The 19,672-nt window shown below is 37.8% G+C and overlaps 1 protein-coding gene across 1 annotated transcript; it reads right to left on the reverse strand.

Moving 5' to 3' along the window:
• Positions 1–6,252: 6,252 nt before the first annotated feature.
• Positions 6,253–17,162, reverse strand: LOC121982205 (kinesin-like protein KIN-12A). Its single transcript, XM_042535165.1, has 16 exons — positions 16,721–17,162; positions 16,502–16,639; positions 16,306–16,389; positions 16,071–16,196; positions 15,911–15,970; positions 15,772–15,825; positions 15,599–15,691; positions 13,552–13,647; positions 12,988–13,133; positions 9,907–10,056; positions 9,699–9,828; positions 8,654–9,613; positions 8,440–8,538; positions 8,210–8,362; positions 7,304–8,098; positions 6,253–6,770 (listed from the first exon to the last, which is right to left on the reverse strand). Exons 1-16 carry the CDS (start codon positions 17,027–17,029, stop codon positions 6,462–6,464), a joined length of 3,702 nt encoding a protein of 1,233 aa, XP_042391099.1. The 5' UTR covers positions 17,030–17,162; the 3' UTR covers positions 6,253–6,461.
• Positions 17,163–19,672: the final 2,510 nt, after the last annotated feature.

Consider the following 19,672-nt stretch of genomic DNA (forward strand, 5'->3'; position numbering starts at 1 on the left):
AGCTCGGCCAACCGATTGCTAACGGCAATCTGCTCCACCCAGTTCTACAAGCAAAAGTGAACAGGTTAAAAAGTTAATTCAAATACACGAACAAAGGAAAAGAGCATACCCCGGTGGCCTGTTGAAGGTTGCTGTCGCCAAGCTGCCCGGGAGTCATCGCTTTTATCCGACGCCGAGCGTCCTCCCAAGCTTTTGCAAGAGGGCCTGTCAAGGTGATCTGCTGCTCGGGGACCACTGGCCGATCAGCAGCTGCCATATATTCCTCTGAGGGGAGGCGCAGGATGGTTTTAATTAAATTTGAGCCGCTCGGCTCATCCCGAGAAGCATCGGGCTTACCGGATGGCCCACCGGTGGACGAGGAAGGAAGCTCGCCCAAACGCCTGATACGGCGCAGAGTTCTTGAAGGGCTGGACGGCGGCACCTCAGAGCTTGCCCTCGGAGAGCCATGTGGGGTCGGGGTGCTCTCTAGGGAAACCGTCCCGGACAACACCGGAGCATCCGAGCCCCGCTCGGGCTGTGGCTCATCAAGTGGAGTTGAGGCAGATGCAGATTCCGGTCGTCGGCGCTTCCGAGTGAGTAGCGGAACATCATCTGCCGAACGACCCTCCACCTCGGCTTGGGAAGAAGGTTCTGTGCCGCCCGCTGCCTCGTCGTGAGAGGTAGTAGCTGCTAAGGCTTCAGGGGCATCTTGAGTCCCCTCGCCTGATTCGCCGGTCGGATCGGCTGGATCAAGGCCCCGCTCGGCGACCTCCTTGTTCTTTACCGCCTCAATCTGAGCGGCTTTCAATTTGAGCTTCTCGGTCGCCTTAGCACGCCACATGACTTCAGCTGCAGAAACAAAGATTAAATCAATTAGAACAAAAGAAAAAGGAGGGATGAGAATCGCTTACTCATGCTGCAGGGCAGATCGGCGGGGGTAGAAGACAAGCCAAATATGTGCATTACTCCCGGAAGGAGCAGCTTGTCAATATGATAGCGCTGACCAACCAGCCGTTCGGCTGCATGAAGGTAGGCTGCGTCGCCTCTAAATTTGCCGAGCTCCGGTTGCGCTGGCATCGTCGTCTGCCACTTGGTGCGAAAAATTGGCCGCTCGGGAAAACGTATATAGAAAAAATGCTCCTTCCAATGTTTGTTGGAGCTCGGCATGTTATCGAAGATGACGAAACCTATCCTAGACTGGAAAACAAAGGTGCCCCACTCGGCTTGCTTGGGATAAAAAAAGTAGTGAAAAATCTTAGGGTCGAGGGGGATGTCGTTCAGTTTGAATAAAATTATCACCCCGCTCAGCAGCCTTATGGAGTTCGGAACTAGTTGGCCGAGCGGGATGCGGAAGTAGTTGCAAACTTGCAAGAAAAATTTATGGGGTGGGAAGCGTAGCCCGGCCAAAAATTGGTCTCGGAAAAAAAGAACTGTGCCGGGCGGCGGTTCATGAGGCCGATCGGCCAGTGTGGCTAATACTATTTGGTGGTCGGAAGGAATGTCGTAAGCCCGAGCGAGACGCAACGCGTCCTCCTCGTCAAAACGGCTCTCCATGGTCGTGTACCATAGACCCGGAGCGCCGCCGGTCGACTGCGAGGTACTAGTCATGGTCGAAAGACAAGAATACGGGACCAAAAGGGAAGGTTCAAGCAAGGAATGGAGGAAAACCGACTGAAGGAAACGATTAACAGAAAGAAGAAAACGTTAGGAACGAGAAAGAGGGTCTTACGAGCAAGAGAGATGATCGACGGGGGCCTGGGGGTTGCCGAAGAGTTGAGGGGCGGGGTCGCCGGAGAAGAAAACGAGCAGAGGAACGCCGGAGGAGGATGAAGCAACAATGCGGCGGAAACGAAGTCGCGGGCTTTATATCGCCGCCCGGGAGCAACCTCCACCGTCCGATCCAGGTCGACGATAACGAGGTCATCATCCAGCCGTTCATTTCAAACGGCGACTGTCCCATCGGAAGTGACGCCACCGCCATATGCTGACACACGCACGATCGCCACGTGTCAGCAGGATATTGGCCGCATTTAATGAGCTCCCCTTACCGTGCGCAGCGCACGTGATGGGTAGTAGGGGAGAGCATCGGACATGGATTCCAAGAGAACACAAGGCACGGACAAGATACCGCCGAACGGATGAGTATCCCTATGCCCGGCCGAGCGGCCTAATGCAGTGATCATTGCTCAATCAGATCGGCAGTCTAGTCAGTCGGAATTCGCCTCCTTCGACTAGACTCGAGGGGGAGACAAGTGATCCGGCGGTTAGAACGGGGGACCCCCATTCTGAGAGGTCCATGCCACGCTGGAGTCAAAAGGCCAAGTGGCCGACCGGATAGGCAGACCAACCGGTGAATAGCTGAGGCAATAGGCGCCCCGACTAAAGTTGGGGTTCCGACGCTCAATGAAACAATGTCTAAGAGCCGAGCGGAAGGCAGTCGCCCGGAAGTCTCCCCATCATTTCAACGCAAGCGACAGGCGAGACGTGAGGGGCGTACCGCCCGGCCGGCGCAAGGGATGAAGGCCGTCCGGACGACGGTCTCCGTCCAGCCGGCCGGATGTACGTCCCGGCCGGCGGCGGGTAAAGGAGAACAGGAACATCTTCTGACAGCCGTCAAGTCATATGGCTAAGCCATACTACTAGTCTGACAACGGGGTGTCTTGGTGTCCCATCGAAGGCGCGATGGGACTGTTGCAGTATGGCGTCAGGTAAGCTTTCTGACAAACACATACCGAGGTATGGGCTGCGGATACGTACGCGCCTCGGTAGGCGTGTAGAAACTCTTTCACCGCTCTATATAAAGAACTGCAGACTACGCCGGAGGTACGCGTTCTACAAGCTTTGGAGCTGCTTTTTCCACCACTTGCTTACCTGACTTGAGCGTCGGAGGGTCGCCGCCGGGAATCCCTTCCCGGCCCGACTTCTGTGCAGGTTCGCCGGAGCTTCGTGAGACTAGCCGGAGATCTACATCGGTGACCCGGAGAGCGCCACGTGTCCAGCGTCCGTTGATTCAGCGTTCGGACAGGATCACTATCCTTCTAAATTTTACTAATAAAATTAAATGTCTCTAATAATATTTTAAATATTTATTTTTTTCAAAAAAATTAAGACTTTAATTTTTTTTTTTTTCAGCCTATGCTTTCAGAATAGTTAAAACGGCTCTGTACCGGACATATCTGAATATCAAGATTCTCGTACCTAATTATTTAATTAAATTTAAAAATCGGGTTATGATTCTTCATCGGATCCACATGATAGCCCGTAGGGCCCGCTGCCTTAATGAAAAAAAAAATGGGTTCAATATTTGGAACCCAGGTAACCATTAAAAAAAAATCTATCATAGGTTTTTAGAACGGTCCTCGATAAAAAAAAAACTTTTGAAAACGCTCACATTAATATCTACATGTATATCAACATAGACGAGAAGCTAAAGGTGTTGGTCACAATTGCATAGAGGAGACACTAAGGGAGCATTTCAAGGATCTACTCTCCACGGGGTGTTCAATTGATCATAAGATCGTAGTTTTGTTATAGTGAGATAGAGTTAATTTTTGACATCTTAAAAAAAAATATTCCTTTCACTCTCTAATTACTTGATAGTCAGCTATAAATTGATCTTATGATTTATCTCCTTTCATATAACCTAAGGACGAGTGAACTTAATCACATTTTATTACAATGAAAAAAATGATCTAGTGCAAGTGTTGCAAGTTTTTCTCAATAAATAGTTTTTTATAAGTAGCACTAGGTATTCAGTCATTCGAGTCGACTAATCTTAGAAATGATCAGTTCAGTTTCACGAAAATTTCTCATCACCTATTAGAATAAGTCTTAAAGTGCTCACAATGGACAACCCAATATCCAAAATTTGTCATCCCACTTGGAGTTGTCAGACGAGCTGACTTGTGGTAAGGCAGGCGGGGAGGAGTGGGCTAACCTGTCATCTTAGCTGGTTGGAAAATCTTCAACTTAACTCAAAGCGGGTTGTGGGTTAGGTAAGTCAACCCACGGGTGCACCAAAAAATAAAATAAAATAAGTTTGCGATAGCTTGGGTTGACCTGTAAGTTGCTCATCCAGTTAAGAGAAAATATTCATAAAGCAAAATAAATTTAACATCTATTACTCAGGAAAACACAAGTTAAAAAGGTTTACTATAAAAATAATTATAAATGAATCTACTAAACCTAATTTCATCAATGCACTTTATAAAAGAGCAATAAGTGTGCTCTTAGCTATGATAAATACGAGAAAAACACCAAGGGTCCTCAACGACTCTTTAAGGTGCATAAACAACTGCTTTAGTATTTTCTTCAACTCACGGGTCAACCCATGTCCGCCGTAGGTCGTGCTCTTAGATATGATGAACATGAGAGAAGCGCCAAGGGACCTCGACGACTGTTCAAGAAGCATAAGCGACTGCTTCAACATTTCCTCAACTCACGGGTCAACCCAAGCCCGCCACAGGTCAACCCGCGTGGGTTGTGGGCCTAGGAGGGTTAGCCTGCCTCTGTCCGTTTTTAAATGGATTGATAAAATTTCAATCCAATCTAGTCAAATTAATTAGTAGAGAGGACAAACCCGATGAACTCAACTTAAATTGACGGTTCTAATCTGACGGGAGGAAAATACTATATAGTGCACTATATTTAAGAATCAAACTATAAAGAGTTGAGAGAATGCATAGACCCCTAATGCTGCACCTCACCATTTTCATTAAACAACTCTAATGATTAAATATGTTATGAAAAATTATTTCCAATCTTGTTATAAAAAGTATTGAGAAATACAAGGTCTTTCGATGTGATAAATATTTTGTCGACATGAAGGTAATTGGTCTATCCAAAAATGAACTCTCATACTCATGTTAATTTTTTTTATCATATCGGGTAGTTTTTATGATTAGTTAAAAAAAAATCTTTTAATAATGTGTCAAATAATGATTAGCATTAATTAGTTTAATAGAAAATAAACACCTCCATCATTGGATATAGTTTCGTTCATATCTATTATATTTGACACGTCTTAAACCTAGATGAGCTTAAAGTAATTTATAAATATTTTGCTCAAATTAAGAATGTAATTAGATTTATTCAGGTCATAACTCTCCAAGACAAAAGATTTTTAACAATATTATAGACAGTCATAACTCTCCATGACATAAGATTTTTAAAAATATTAGAGAAATATAAATGTTAAATTAAAAAAACGTTCGATATACCAAAAAGATAAAACTTGCACCTACTCATGCACAATATATCAATTACAATTATCGTTATAGTCTAAATTTTTCCTAATAACCAATTAACAAATAATGATTGATTATATGTTAAAAATGAATATAAACTTTTTATTGTTGTACAAATCAAATTTTCAGTGTATATGATCCAATTTGACACTTAATACATTATATATTATAAGTGTCACAATCAAAGGATGCTTAGTTTCTTGGCCGCTTGTCGAGAATCCTTCTCAATTTATCCTAGTGACCGGTGGAAAAATTTCATAGAACTAGATCGATCACCTTAGGATTAGTCAATGAGAAGCTAATTGAATTTCTCGTTAAGTGTTTTATATAGAAAATATAGAATCATAACCTTTTTTTACAAGGTTATTAAAGTTATGTAATAAAATTTTATGTTGTCACCCTCTAATCAACTAAATATTCATGAAAAATATTAAGCACATTTCATATAACTATATCTCCGGGTCAATAAGTAGAGTCTTGGATGATAAACTTCATATTGAGGTAAAGGAACTTAAATTTTATTTAGGTTTTACTTATTTTGATGAGTTAAATATATTATATTAGATCGGTGGAAAAATGAATACATGCTAGTTCTAGTCCTAGTTTACTGCGTATAACAATATAATGAACTAATGAAGAAGAAGAGACACTTAAAGGATGATGTATCGGAGATGTAAATATGCATGAAGAATTGGCTAGATGCAAAAGTATCTATGAGATCAAGGTGAGATCACAATATTCAACTTAGATCTCTATAAGCTTAGCTGTTGTTATTGTCATATCAAAAAGATCTACGTATATTCAATGACTTTCTTAAACTCCACAGCTACAACAATGCATTACTAGCCTTGGTCACTAAAAAACTATAAATAGGAATATTTATTTAAATTTTAATTGGGTTGAATCCCTACATAATCAGAAGCATTCAGGGTTCAAATAGCAGGTAACCTCACCCACCCTTTATCATCTCCATCTGTTTTAGTTTTTGCAGCATTTCTCCATTTCAAGTACTAATTCAGGCCTTAAATTGAAGGATACACAAAACTCTGCTCAATATTTATTATCGTGTATTGACACATCGCATATGATGAATTACAATTAGGAATTACTCGGCTAGGTAATTTCACAGAATACAAGGCAGTTCCCACAACAATGAGTTGGAGATCAATCAATCCACATGTGAAGTTTTACAACATATGTTCTCCTCGGCTACAGCCTTAAAAACCACCACTGTTTTCAGATGTTGCACCGGTCATAGTCGGAGTACCATGAAGTCGGATTTGTATCCTTAGAGAAGGCGGTGGCATCTCTCTCGAAGACAGGTTCAAATTCCTCTCGCCATCGCTGGTCAGTGAGACTCCCACCGGCATCATTTCTCGTCAATTTGGATTCATTAAGCACAGGAAATGCCAAAGCTTCTTTAGGCAAACGTGAATCTGTAAGAAGTTGGTTTAGCAACACAATCTGCCTATCGTAGTTTTTCTTCAAGTTAGTGATTTCCTCGTAAGCCTTCTCAGTCTCCAGCTCAGCCAAACCAGCCCTTTTCTGCAATGTGGATAAAATAGGCATCAAGTGATACAAGTATCCATAGTGCTTTTATGTGATAGTAATTTTGAATCTTGAACTCGTCAAATCAAGCATTATGAGCAAAATCGAGTGAAGATTTATATTCAAAATGGCCCTCCTTTTGTGTGCCCTGGATTCAACTAACCCATACCCAACAACTGAATTTGTGAGTCACATCGAATTAAATTTTATTGACTTACCCACTTGTCCCTGAATGCTTAAACTTTAAGAAAACCTGTCAAACCATATGTGTGTATATTCTGACAGGTTTTCTTATATGTATACATACATACATACTCTTAATATCTCCATATAACAAATTATTGTTGACTGACTAATCAAAATTTACAGGCAACGAACAAGTTCCATGCTAAATTTGTCATCTATAGAAGTGTTCAAAAAAATAATTCATCGCAACTTAAACTATAAATTCTACAATTGGTCAAAAAAGATGCATAAATCAGATATAAAATGAAATTGATGTGGATGTGGATAATAGCAAGTGTAAATACCTCAGCAATTTTAGCAGCTTCTTCAGTTTCCTTCAGGCACACAAGCAATTCTCCAGCAGCCTGTACAGCTTCAGCTGTATCTCTAAGTTGAGCCTTAAGACACTTGTTCTCATCCCTCCAGTATCGTCGTTCTTTGTCTCTATCAGCTCTTAGAGCAGAAATCTCAGCAGCAAGGGAGTTGATGAACTTTGATTCTGGTCCTTTTACCCCTGCTCTAGCAGCTGCCTTTTTGACATCTTCAATGCCATCCATGATCTTTCTGTGCCTAGCAAGTAAAGCGATATGGTTCTCCTGGAGATCTGCATATTGTTCCAGAATACGAGCATGACCTTGCATTGCTGTCTGAAGTGCCTCCTTCAGCTCCTCTGTGCATTTCTTCTCTGAATCAAGTTCAACCTTCCTCCTTTCGGCAAGAGATCGATTTGCTTCGAGTTCATGTTTAAGATCTTCACAAAGTATGATCCATTCACTCTCCCTTTTAGTCCAATTACACTCGTCGGCTTCTAATTTTCCTCTGTTATTTTCTTCACCTGATTCCGATATTGTACAGATAGGACTCGAATTGGGTTCACAGGAATGAGCAGCTAGAAGCAAAAAATCCTGTTTTCTAGCTGGATTTGAAGAATCCAAGTAATATTGCAATTGATTCCTCAAGTCCTGTATTTCTTCAATCAAGACATCCCTCTCACCCATGTCAAAAAAATTTCTATAGCTATCTAGATCTTCTTGGATCCTTTTCAACTCAATAGTCAGGCGTAGAATTTCCGGATGATTATCAAATTGCTCATTTAGAAGCTATATATGAAAAACAGAAGCTACATATCAATGGATAACTTGCAAAATAGCATTATCTACAACTGAATGGTTAGATAAATAAAGCATTAATAAGCAGAGCAACCACAAGACCTTATGTTCATTCTTGAGAGAAACAAATTCTTCTCCCATATACTCCTCTGTTGGCAAAATACCATCCATAAGACTTTCAAGACGAGAAATTTTATCCTCACGTGTTTCAGCAATTATGGCATTGCATTCTCGTTCATGCTTGTATTGTTGTAACTGCAATGGAAGTATCAATTTAAAAACCATAATGTATTTCAACTGATAAGAATCTATACAGGAACAAGAAACTCCACCAAACGGTTTAGTTGCATAATTTCAGCAGCTTGCTTCGAACAGTGTTCTTCAAGAGCCATTTCTCGCCTGATAGACCCAGCCAAAACTTTCTTCACTGCCTATAATGTCAGACGATGGTAGAATGAGATAATACTCTAGTATAATAAGCATTAAATATCTCATAAGAAAACATTGAAGGAAGAAAGAAAAACTTTCATGGAAGATTCAATATACCCTGGGAATTTTTGAATTAAGTTTGTTAGTCAGTACTGATCCATCAACTGGTACCAGTTGCAGCTTTGTGTCATTATTGGGATCGTTACACTCATCGATTGAGGCTACTTTCTTGCAAGAATTACATACATATGTAGCTAACTCAGTCAGTTCTGAATCATCAGCAAGTGTTTGTATGCCAACATCAGCCTTGTTTATTGGGACAATTGGCTTGCCATCAGCAAGGGAAATAGAAAACCTGAATGTTGATCTTCTCACTGCTGAACTACGCTGCTGGTTATCAATAATTTGAAGACCACGTTGCAGACTTGCAGCAAGGTTCTCATTCTTGCTTGCTCGACTGCAAGAAGAGCTTAAAGGATATGAATTGTAAGCAATGGATACATTTGGTGCTCCAGAGATATCATCATGCAAAATTTTATGAGATGCTGATGTAGATGATGATGTTCTAAGACTCTTTCTACTGTAATTTTCAGTGACTGGTGATGTGCTTAAAGTGGGTATTATAAGAACTGAAGATGTCTGACAGGGAACAATCCCAATGCTGCAGGGTGTGCTAACCAGATCCATAGTGCTAGAAGGTTTGTGAGTTTCTTCTGAACAAATAACAGGTTCTTTCTCTTCTAATACATTGTTTCCTTTTTGTGCATTAGAAACTGGTAATAGAATTTCATCATCCATCGGTGCTTGACAAAGCTCATGAAGTTCCTCTTGTGAGGTAGAAAGCCTGGTAGGCTCTTTAGCTTGAACATCTAAATGTATACCTCCAGTACATAGCATCTCAACATCTCTTTCATCAATCTCCATCTCTACATCAGTGTCATCTTTCAAAATGGGCAGTGTGTTTGAGTGATTAAGGCTCATTTTCAAAAGATTCAAGCTACGCCTAGCATTCCATGCTGATGAAAAACTTCCAGTTGTTCCTGTAGATCCATTAGATTTCATGCGGAGAAGTTCACCCTATTGACAAGATAATGCATTTTGATTTAAGTTCTATTACATGATCAGAGAAAAAAAAAACAGTAAAGAATCATCAAAGTATTACCTTTAATTGGCGTATCTGCTCACGCAAGACATTCACGTCATCCTGTGTTATTTCATTTACAACTGCCTTATTTTTTATCGCTTTTGCTCGTTGTGCAAACCTCAGCGTACTGAAAGTTTCGCTTTTGCAGCTGTATATATCATAGTTAGCCATCAGAAAAGCAGTGAGTGAATGGGTTAGTGGTAAGATCAAAATGCTCTTAATTTACCTCTGTGATGGTGAAATAGCACAAATCATTGCTAATTTGGCATTACCACCAAGTGATTCTTGCAACAAAAATGTCAATTTAGAATCACGATAGGGAATATGCCTTTGCTTTCCAGATTGTGAAATTTCTGCAAGAATATTAATTAAGTTTCTGTAACACAAAAAGAAAAACTATCAGAAAATATAATTTATAGAAGGAAAATGTAAATCACACTTCGACAATGAGCAGTCAACATTTACAATAATGAAAAAAGAGGAAGGCAATCGAGAAAATGCTATTGGTTAACATTGTAGCAGCTACAAGCTTGAAACAACATAATGCTCTTATGAAGCAGGGAACTCATGCGATAGAATAATTTGTCAATCCTGATATACTGTCACCGCGATTTGCACATTCATTATGATATACATTTATGATTCTAAGGATTGTATTATTTGGTCTTTTAGCTTCTAGCGTTTCATTGATTCTATGGCAACATTCACTCTATAGACCGAAACCTCTTCTTTCATTTAATCAAATGGTATTGTGAACTTGTTTAGTTCACACCGTTTGGCTCTACCCATATCTTAGTGATAACAAATTATTGATGAATTAATTACTAACGTAGTAGCATATGAGTCTAGTAACCTGAAAAATGGAGCAAAAGAAGCACAATCAATTTCTCATTACCATATACAAATCTCAGCAATGACTGTGATACTTGCATGTGTACTAACGATAGACACCTGAGGCATTACACAGCTTAAATGAATGCAACGATCGGCTTCATAATGCAAATCCAGAAACATAGCCGAGCTATATGTGAGAATAATTCTGTTAAGACAATTTGAGACATGTTCCCACACTGATAGTAGACACTTTAAGGGGCAGACTAATAAATAACTGATTCAACAATAGTAATAGACAATACTCACTTGATGACCAAAACTTGATTCATCGACAAAATCAAGCTACTACACTTTGCTTATAGATTGCATTCCAAAATCCTACAAACCGAGATTCAACTCATGCCTTATCTGAAGAAGCAGAGATACTTTACCACCAGGCCATGAGTCCAGTTGTACCAAAATCCTACAACTGATTCTGATCCTCTGCACTTTCTTATCTCAGCAATTTTGTCATTATTTCTTTAACATATCAGCAATGACAGTAATGCCTAAAATATGCACTAATAATTTGCACTTAAGACCATGGCTTCAAGTTTCATGTTGTGCTGGCAGCACAACATCCTGATGAATTACTGATCTCAGCTATTTGATAGGGATGGACAATCTCTTCTATACTGCTTTCTCCAAGAGCATTTTACTGTGTTGCAAACACTTGACATACTTTGCCACACTTTGACATACGTTGAAAGGCATCAAGATGAATTCGATTAAATAATATCTCAAACTATATTTGCTGGTTGATCCGTTATATTTTTAACTTATTTTTTTATAAAAAGAAATTCAACAAACTATCTAACTCCTACAAACTTATTTTTAAAACTAAAGAGCAGCTTGATGCACGAAGCTCCCGCCATGAGGGTCTCGGGGAAGGATCTATTGTACGCAACCTTACCCTTCTTTTTGAAAGAGGCTGTTTCCAGGATTCGAACCCGTGACCTTTTAGTCACATGACAACAACTTTACCGTTGCGCCAAGGCTCCCCTTCATTTTTTTAACTAAACAAGTTAAATAAAAGAATTTTGAAAGACTCAATGCATCACAATGCACTCCAATGCATACGAAAGTGTGTTGAATGTTGACAGGGTGTCCTACAACAAAAGTTCATTTAATGAATTATTTTATTGTTGTAAGTTTATTCTTAGAAGAAAAAAAAGGACACTGATTAAATGAGTAAAATTCAATCGAATTTACCTTGACACCCTTCATCACAATCTCGAAGAGTATCAAGTAGTTTCCACAGTAAGTAGTATATTAAAATTTTAATTCAATTGATTGTCAAATTGTTATACCGTTACTTTTACTTTTTAAGTAAAGAAACTAAGTGGAAGAGGGTTCAAGGAGTAAGATTCATATAAATTCAGCTCATCATGCATCTAATCTTGATGAAGCATACAAAAATATCAACACGCAATACAATATCAAACTCATACAGAATGGTGCTTTAAACCTTACTTAATGCATTATCAAAGTTGAGCATAGCAATGATTGGCTTCATGATGAAAAGCCAAAAACTAGGCCGACCTACATATGAAAAAAAATCTTTTTGACAATTTGAGACTTATTTCCACAACTTTGTTAAATAGACCAAATATTTACATATTTATCAGTAACAGTAAGCTCTTAATGACCAAATATTGATTAATAGATCCATCCAATTCGACTAGTACACTTAAGCTTACAGAATGGATTCCAAAAGAATGTAACTGATTCTGATTATTTGCACTTCTCTTTTATCAGTAACAGACTAGCCACCAATAATGATGAATTATTTCTTTAATAATTTTTCCATTATTTCTTTAATATAAATGCATTTCTAGAAGCTGCATTAACATATGTGTGAATAATAACTGTTTTGGCAATTTTACAAGTTTCGACATTAATGGTAAGACCGTATTATGTCACAAATTTGGGACTGGCTTCATTAGGAATTCTACAAGGCAAATCTAAATAGTTAATGTGCTGATACACAAAACATGTGTTTTACTAAAATTATAGACAGGTCTACGCCCAGGACTTAATTTTCAGTTTACTTGTTGGTCTGACCAAGTGTCAAGAAATTGTACAAAATTGTAAAAAATCACAAAAGATTTTATAAAAATATTATTGTACAAACAAATATTGGCACATCATGTTTTTATAATAATGTTGGGTTGTGTTGTGTCAGATTTTCCAAGTAATTCATTAAACATTCTAGATCATGTTGTACTTGTGTTCATTGCGCCTCCCTATCTCTATTTGATACAGATATATAGGATCTTCTCCCTTTCTCTTAAGGTTTATCAAGACGACACTATCAAAAAGTACAAGGGGAGGGTCATATAGGATGGATATACAATCTAGAAATTCCTAAAAGTGGATTGTAAGAATATCAAACTCAATGTACACACTGAGTGTATGGGAAGTAGAATCGTACCCGAGCTGTGAAAGGGAGCGATTTATATTCCCTGCCTCCTTCAGGCGATCGCCTGCTGCACCTGTTTGCTTTTGTCTTTCAGATCCTGCTAGATCAACAAGGTTGATCCTACTAGTCTTTAGGCTGATTAAACCATCGCTCATGTTCTACAACATTAAAGACAAAAAAATATTATAAATCGACTCCATAATCAAAGAAATAAATGGTAAATGTAAATGAGTAGTTTATTCTATTGGAAATGTAAAAAGGCTTTTATATTGTAAAAGATATTTTGAGTTAGCTTTTTCAACTAATGTGGAAGAAACTACATAAGATATGCTATTCAAGAATTCAACTTAAACTATTAGGCAACCATTGTTTACAAAATTTATACTGCAAAACTAAAGTACCATGTTGAACTCAAAATTAATAAAGTAACACAAGGCAAGACTTCACAACCAAATGAATTGCTTACAAAAGTTTTACAATTATGCAGCTGTGGTTTTAAATCTGTTTAACATTTTAGTTACATCTATTTTTGCAACATTAACCTTTATTGTCAAGTAAATGAAAAATATATGGTACCTTAGACTGTGATTCCATGATGCAAGTGAAGACACAATGAGAACGGGAACTATCCACGTTTACACTGGTTGAACCAATCCTTTTGTTTCCTAATCCCTGAAAAGCAATAGACGATTATAAACATGTATGTGATCTGAATGAATTAAATCCAGGAAAGCAGCCATGAGAAAGAAATTATGCAAAGGGTTTCCATAAGAAGGCAATCAAGTTTTCAGGGTAATTAAAGAAAGCAACAATTCTAAAATTAAAATGGAAAAACAATTAAAAAGAAAAAAAAAAAGGCAAAGTAAATATCAAAAACAAGTTTAAATCAAAATAGTATTAACAAATGACTTTTTCCATCAACTCAAATGAAGACATTACTCAAATTTACCTTTGATAGCAGGTGCTTTACATGTTTATCAAACTATGTGATACAAGAACCTCCATCAACAACAATGGGTCTCACAAACATCTTTAGAGAAAAACAAAATAGAGAAATGACATTTTGTACATAAAAACTGATCAAGCCAAAAAATGTTATTTTTGAGGCCCTTAACAATTACCACAAACACCGAAGGAAAAATTGAAGAAATTCCTCTGATATAAAAATTTCAAAATTTTGCAGTTAAATGTCATCAACCTTAAAGAAGGTGAAGAGCAGCAGCATGAAAGGATATGAACTGCATTTATGCATATTGAACAACACAATTACAGAATGATTGGAAAAGGACTGGAAAGATCTTGGACTTGACTGTACTAGACTACTAATAATTCCATAAGCTTCTAAAAGCAGGTCGGTAGACAAATACAGTTAAAAGCATACTTAATTTTTGGTATTTGTATTCTATAAAAAGATATATGTGCATGATTCAAGAGTGAATAGATACCAGTGACACTGCCAAAGCATATCATTCCGACCACCATCAAACAAGCAAATGTCATTTGTGATGACACAATTTGAATACTACCTACCAAGACAATGCCTACTTTAGCAAGTACCGTTCAAGACAAGAATATTCTCTTATAATAACTCACACTTCTATTCTCTTCTATCAGTCATGGGGAAGAGATAAAACACTAAAAAAAAGAAAGGGCAACAGAAGAGGGTGCACATCAACTAGAAAGCAAATCCTAGCAAAGAGAAGTGATGCCCAAGTTGAGAAACTTGAGATCTGTCGATATTTTGCACCTATATATGTACCAGTAAAAACTATGACAAACTAAATCCAACTCCTGGTCGTTAATCAAAATATATTTATAGACATGGAGAAATAAATTTCAATACCAAATCTCCTAAGAGCATTATTAATTCTGAGTCTTGAAAAATCATATGGTTGATCAAACTAGAATACTACGAAACTAATGTTCCCATCTAATGTACAACAATCATTTTGATATTAATAAGGATAGTTGAGATGCTAGTTATTTATATGGTAGATTGTTACACCACATTTTTAATTTGATTAACTTTTGAATTGCTATGGTGTTATAATTGAAGGTAAACAAGTTTAGTGGAGAAATATTATACAATTAAATCTCATTTAAGCTGATCTAAACATTCTTTGAATGATGTTACATCATGTCATTTGTTGGCACAACACAGTAGAAAAGTCTCAATATGACTAAGGACAAAAATTCTAGTAGAGAATGATACTTTAGGTCTTGTATATATCTATCAATTTATATGTAAAATATAAAACAGTATAAGCATTTTACAAAAAGATATTATGTGTGCAATTTATATCCACTTGAGTGTATGTACAATATCCAATGGTAGTATTCTATAAAATAGATATAAAATATTAAAATTCATGCAATCAGCCTCAAATAGTTGGGACAAATATTGCTTGCTGCAAATGATGATGACCGATGACGACATAAAATATCAAGATTCATATTTGTAGCATTTTCAAGACAACACAACTTACTATTCCTTTTTTATTAGAGATGACAAAGTTATAATTCATGTATGTATCTTAGGTATTCACTACCAAGTTCATTAAAAGACATAACAAATCAACAAGTTACATAAAAAAAAAAAAATAGAAGGGTGACCAAGATGCACCTTTGCCAGTAGACAGATAACATCCTTCATGGTATATACATATTCCTCTGTCAAATAATCAACATAAATGCCAGTTCTGACATCTTCCCTAATCTGAAAGACATACCAAACCAGTAAGTAAATAAATTGTAGAGATAAATAACAACAAAGAAAATCCAAGATAAGTATCACACCTGAAGGGTCTTTTGTGTTGAATCCAAGAGGTCAGTAATTTGCTCATTGTAAATCTGTAAGCCAAAAACAAGACAGTTTATGAAGTAACAAGAAGCTAAGAGAAAGTACACCATCACAAGGTAGCATCAGCAGACATGCCTCCAGAAAGGAACAGCGGCATTGGTAACTCAGCTGCTCGTCTGAATGTTTAGATTGCTCCTATAATATAGACAATGTCGTAAGCGCATATTTATTTTTTAGGAAAAAGGATGAACAAAGGGCTCAAATGAAGTATTGAAGACAAGTATAAGCTACTCACTTCATCTATGCGAGAAAAGAGTCGCTCAAAGACACGTGGAGTCAAACCTCGTTCACTGCTAGATGAAGAATCTTCAGACAAAGCACTTGGAGGTCCCCACATCGTATATGTCTTTCCACTACCAGTCTTTCCCAACAAATTTAGATTGAAAAAAGTTATTTTTCATTTGTAGACAAAATTTTAGCTGCATAAAGCATAAGGAACTTGATCTCTCTTAAATTACAGAAATGCATACCTGTCCATATGCGAATATGGAACTGTTGAACCCAGCCAAGCAGTTCTCAACAAGTGGAACTCCAACGAGATGGTATATGTCTTCCTGTAAACAATAAGAATGAAACAGCATAACTTCAATGATAAAGTTCAAATGCGTGGAAAAGCACTATAAAAATAATAACTTTCAGATCGGAAATGTGACATTTGAGATTCACCTGTGTGGAACTGGTATCAGCTACTGAATCAAAGGTGAATGTGTGGTCAAGAATTGAGACGGAGTTTGAGGAGATCTTTTCTACGATCAGATCTCCGTATTCTTCTTCCTTGCTTGGAGGGCGCATTCGCACAACCACCTGATGCAATCAATGGAAAATGCAATTTGCCTTTCAAACAAAAACATTGACCAACATTTTCACGTGATCTCGGCGTCCGACCTGAACACCGGAATCTGACGGCATGGAAGGAGGCCCACTGCTCTCAGCGAGGGTTTCCAAGGTCAGCTTCCGTTTGAGCGGGTTGCCACTGTGAGCCGCTGGGATCGGCGGTTTGGGAGGGAGTGGGCTCCGATTCCTGGTGGATAGAGGCTTTCCGGAGGTGGACGGAGACCGGAAAGGGGATGATTCCGGTGTAGTGGCGTTGGGATCGACATTCTCCTTGGGGATCCGAGGCGGGCGCTGCTTCTGGGAAGACGGAGTGAGGGTTTCGCCAACCCTTGCGCCTCTTGCGTTCGCAAGCGTCTTCATCAAGATCGGAGCAGAGACACGGAGAAGGCGTGGACGGAGAGGGAGAGGGAGAGGGAGAGGGAGAGAGAGAGAGACGTTCGGGGCAGGACAAGAGAAGAGAAGAGAAGCGCCGAAGCGGAGGAGCTTTGAGACGATTTGAATTCGGGGTAGAAATGTAATTTAGTGGGTATTTTAATTGCTGTTTGGTGGAGCGGCCGAAGGTCCGTTTCTTGAGGTAGTCGATCTGAACCGTCCGAGTTACACTGCCATGATTCGATCTTCGCGGCCCCCACGAATCCTTCAATTTTCCACAATAGTAAAATTTATTAATGAATCATTTAATGTCGATAATATAAAATTTTTTTAGGACTACATTATGCATAAATTACTGACATTAGCTCTCAATTTCTTAAATAGAATTTTTTTACATCTTAATTTTTTTAACATTTGTTTTTTAAGAAATTAAAAGATGGAATAAGTTAAACTGAAACGTAGGTTTAAGTTAAGCATTGAATTGAAGTCAAATAAGGTTTGGAGTGAACTCATTAGGTATAGTGGCGATTAGGATAATATGAGTTTAAATTAGGTTCCATTTGGATTTGTTTTGGCTAGCATAGGGTTGAACTAAATTTTCAAGTGGAATAGCTTGGTTTAGTTCTATTAGGATAAATTAGAAAAAAAAATTGAGGACTTACGAGTTAGAGCATCCACATTCTCTCATTAATGAGGTGTTATACTACTATCTTGGTGTTAAAATCATTATGAAAGGATGTTATAGCACCCCTTCATTTGAACACGTTGCCACCAACGTTCAAGTTGGTGTGGGATGGAAGTGTATTATTATTTTTATTTTAATTATTCAAAAAAATTATAAATTTTAAAATAAAATTTTTGAATAAAATGGGTAAATAATGAAGTATGAGTGTATTTATTTAATATGATATAATTTTAAGATAATTGAGTGGACTGTGAGACCCATAAATAATAAGTGTTAATGTTAAAAGGAACATGGGTGAAAAAAATATGTTATTATAATGAGTATGTGACAGTTGACTCTATGTTTTTTGATAAGATGATAGGTGTTATATTATTATGTGTTATAATAGCTTAGAGATCTATTAAAATGATGGTACGGAACATCCAATAAACTATAGAACAAAAAATAATAAAATAATGTTGGAGCAACTATAAAGCATTAACTTGCACGGTATGGTTAGGCAGGCTTTGTTGAGATTAAAGCAAACTAAGGACCATGAAATGAAAAGTATTGAGACAATGGGAATAACCACCTTTAGAGGTCGACTTATATAGGCATGATGCGTGAAGAATGACATGTAGAATGGTAGATGATGTAGGATTGAAATTAATCTATGACGGTGAGATTTCAATGAGTTGAGTGTTGATTGACTTGTGTCTATGAGAACGAGAATAAAATTAAGATAATTATACTCGACTTTAGAAGTGGTTATATTAATGATCAATAGTCGACTAATGACTGAATAGTCAATAATAATTAGGACGAATGTTATTGTATTCCGTAATCTTTCTTGAGTCCATAAAAGCAATCAACAAGCAAGCAAACCAAAAGAAAAATTTTATTCTCTTTTAAAATTTTGTTGTAAAAAGCTTTTTACATCTTTTAGCAGGTATTTAAGAAAGAAAAATATAACAATGATTGCAAGGAGTGATCCATCTTATGGATCATAGGTCATTCGGTAGGAGTCGAGGATTTCAAACCATTTAAGTTTAGTTTTATATTTTTTCACTATGTAATTAATACTTGTAGACGAAAACGATGCATGAATTCATGAGCGGCTAGTCACCCTTTCTAGCTACTACCATCAATCAGAACAAAGTGAGACTACTCTTCAAAACGAACCATCATAGAAATAAAAAACTAAGGCTATGTTTAGTAGGTGTAATCTATCTTATAATACAATCAAAATTACATTACAATATTGATTATTTTGTTTGGTTTAACTTTAAACTTATAATATAATGTAATCTCGATTATAAAATGTAATGAAGTTTTATAATCTGGATTATAAAGTAAATACTATGTAATCCGATTACATTACGAGGTCACGACTTAACTAAAATTTAAATGTTGAATATACTCTTAGTCAGCCACCACCCCCCGCCACCGCTTGTCGTCCACCAGCCGTCTCCCGTCGTCGGCCCGCCGACCGCCGCCGGCCATCGGCCGCCCGCATCGACCAGTGGTGACAACCACTAGTTGCCGGTGGCTGTCGCAAGCTTCAATAGAGGTGCAGCACCCCTTCGGTAAAAGTCGTAGGTTATTTTTGTCATTTTATATTAATATGAATTATATTCCTTATAAAAAATAATGGACACAAAACAAAAGAATATAATCATCCTTGTAATCAAAGATTACATATATTATATTACCAAACGTAGTAATGTAATCACGATTACATTATATTACAAATTTAATTATATTACAAACTCCATTACATTATAGTCAACCAAATGTAACCTAAAGAATTTGTAGAATCCACTAGTCAATGGAGCCGCAGATGGATATCTTGGTCCATGACTTCCGTCATCCTTGGAAATAAGCAACTTCATATATTGAAGGTAGTGAATGGACTACTTCATCATGACATACATCAATAATGGGTTGACTTTGATGGAAAACTTCAA

Source organism: Zingiber officinale, chromosome 5A, assembly GCF_018446385.1.
Source record: "Zingiber officinale cultivar Zhangliang chromosome 5A, Zo_v1.1, whole genome shotgun sequence".
In the NCBI taxonomy this organism is placed as follows: domain Eukaryota; kingdom Viridiplantae; phylum Streptophyta; class Magnoliopsida; order Zingiberales; family Zingiberaceae; genus Zingiber; species Zingiber officinale.

What these genes read in the sequence shown, in the direction of transcription:
- LOC121982205 (XM_042535165.1), bottom strand. Translation starts at nt 17,029, where the DNA reads ATGAAGACGCTTGCGAACGCAAGAGGCGCAAGGGTTGGCGAAACCCTC. An exon ending in TCTTTTCTCGCATAGATGAA is followed by an intron (nt 15,971 to 16,070) that starts GTGAGTAGCTTA and finishes TCTATATTATAG; the next exon opens with GAGCAATCTAAACATTCAGA. An exon ending in TTAATTCAAAAATTCCCAGG is followed by an intron (nt 8,539 to 8,653) that starts GTATATTGAATC and finishes CTGACATTATAG; the next exon opens with GCAGTGAAGAAAGTTTTGGC.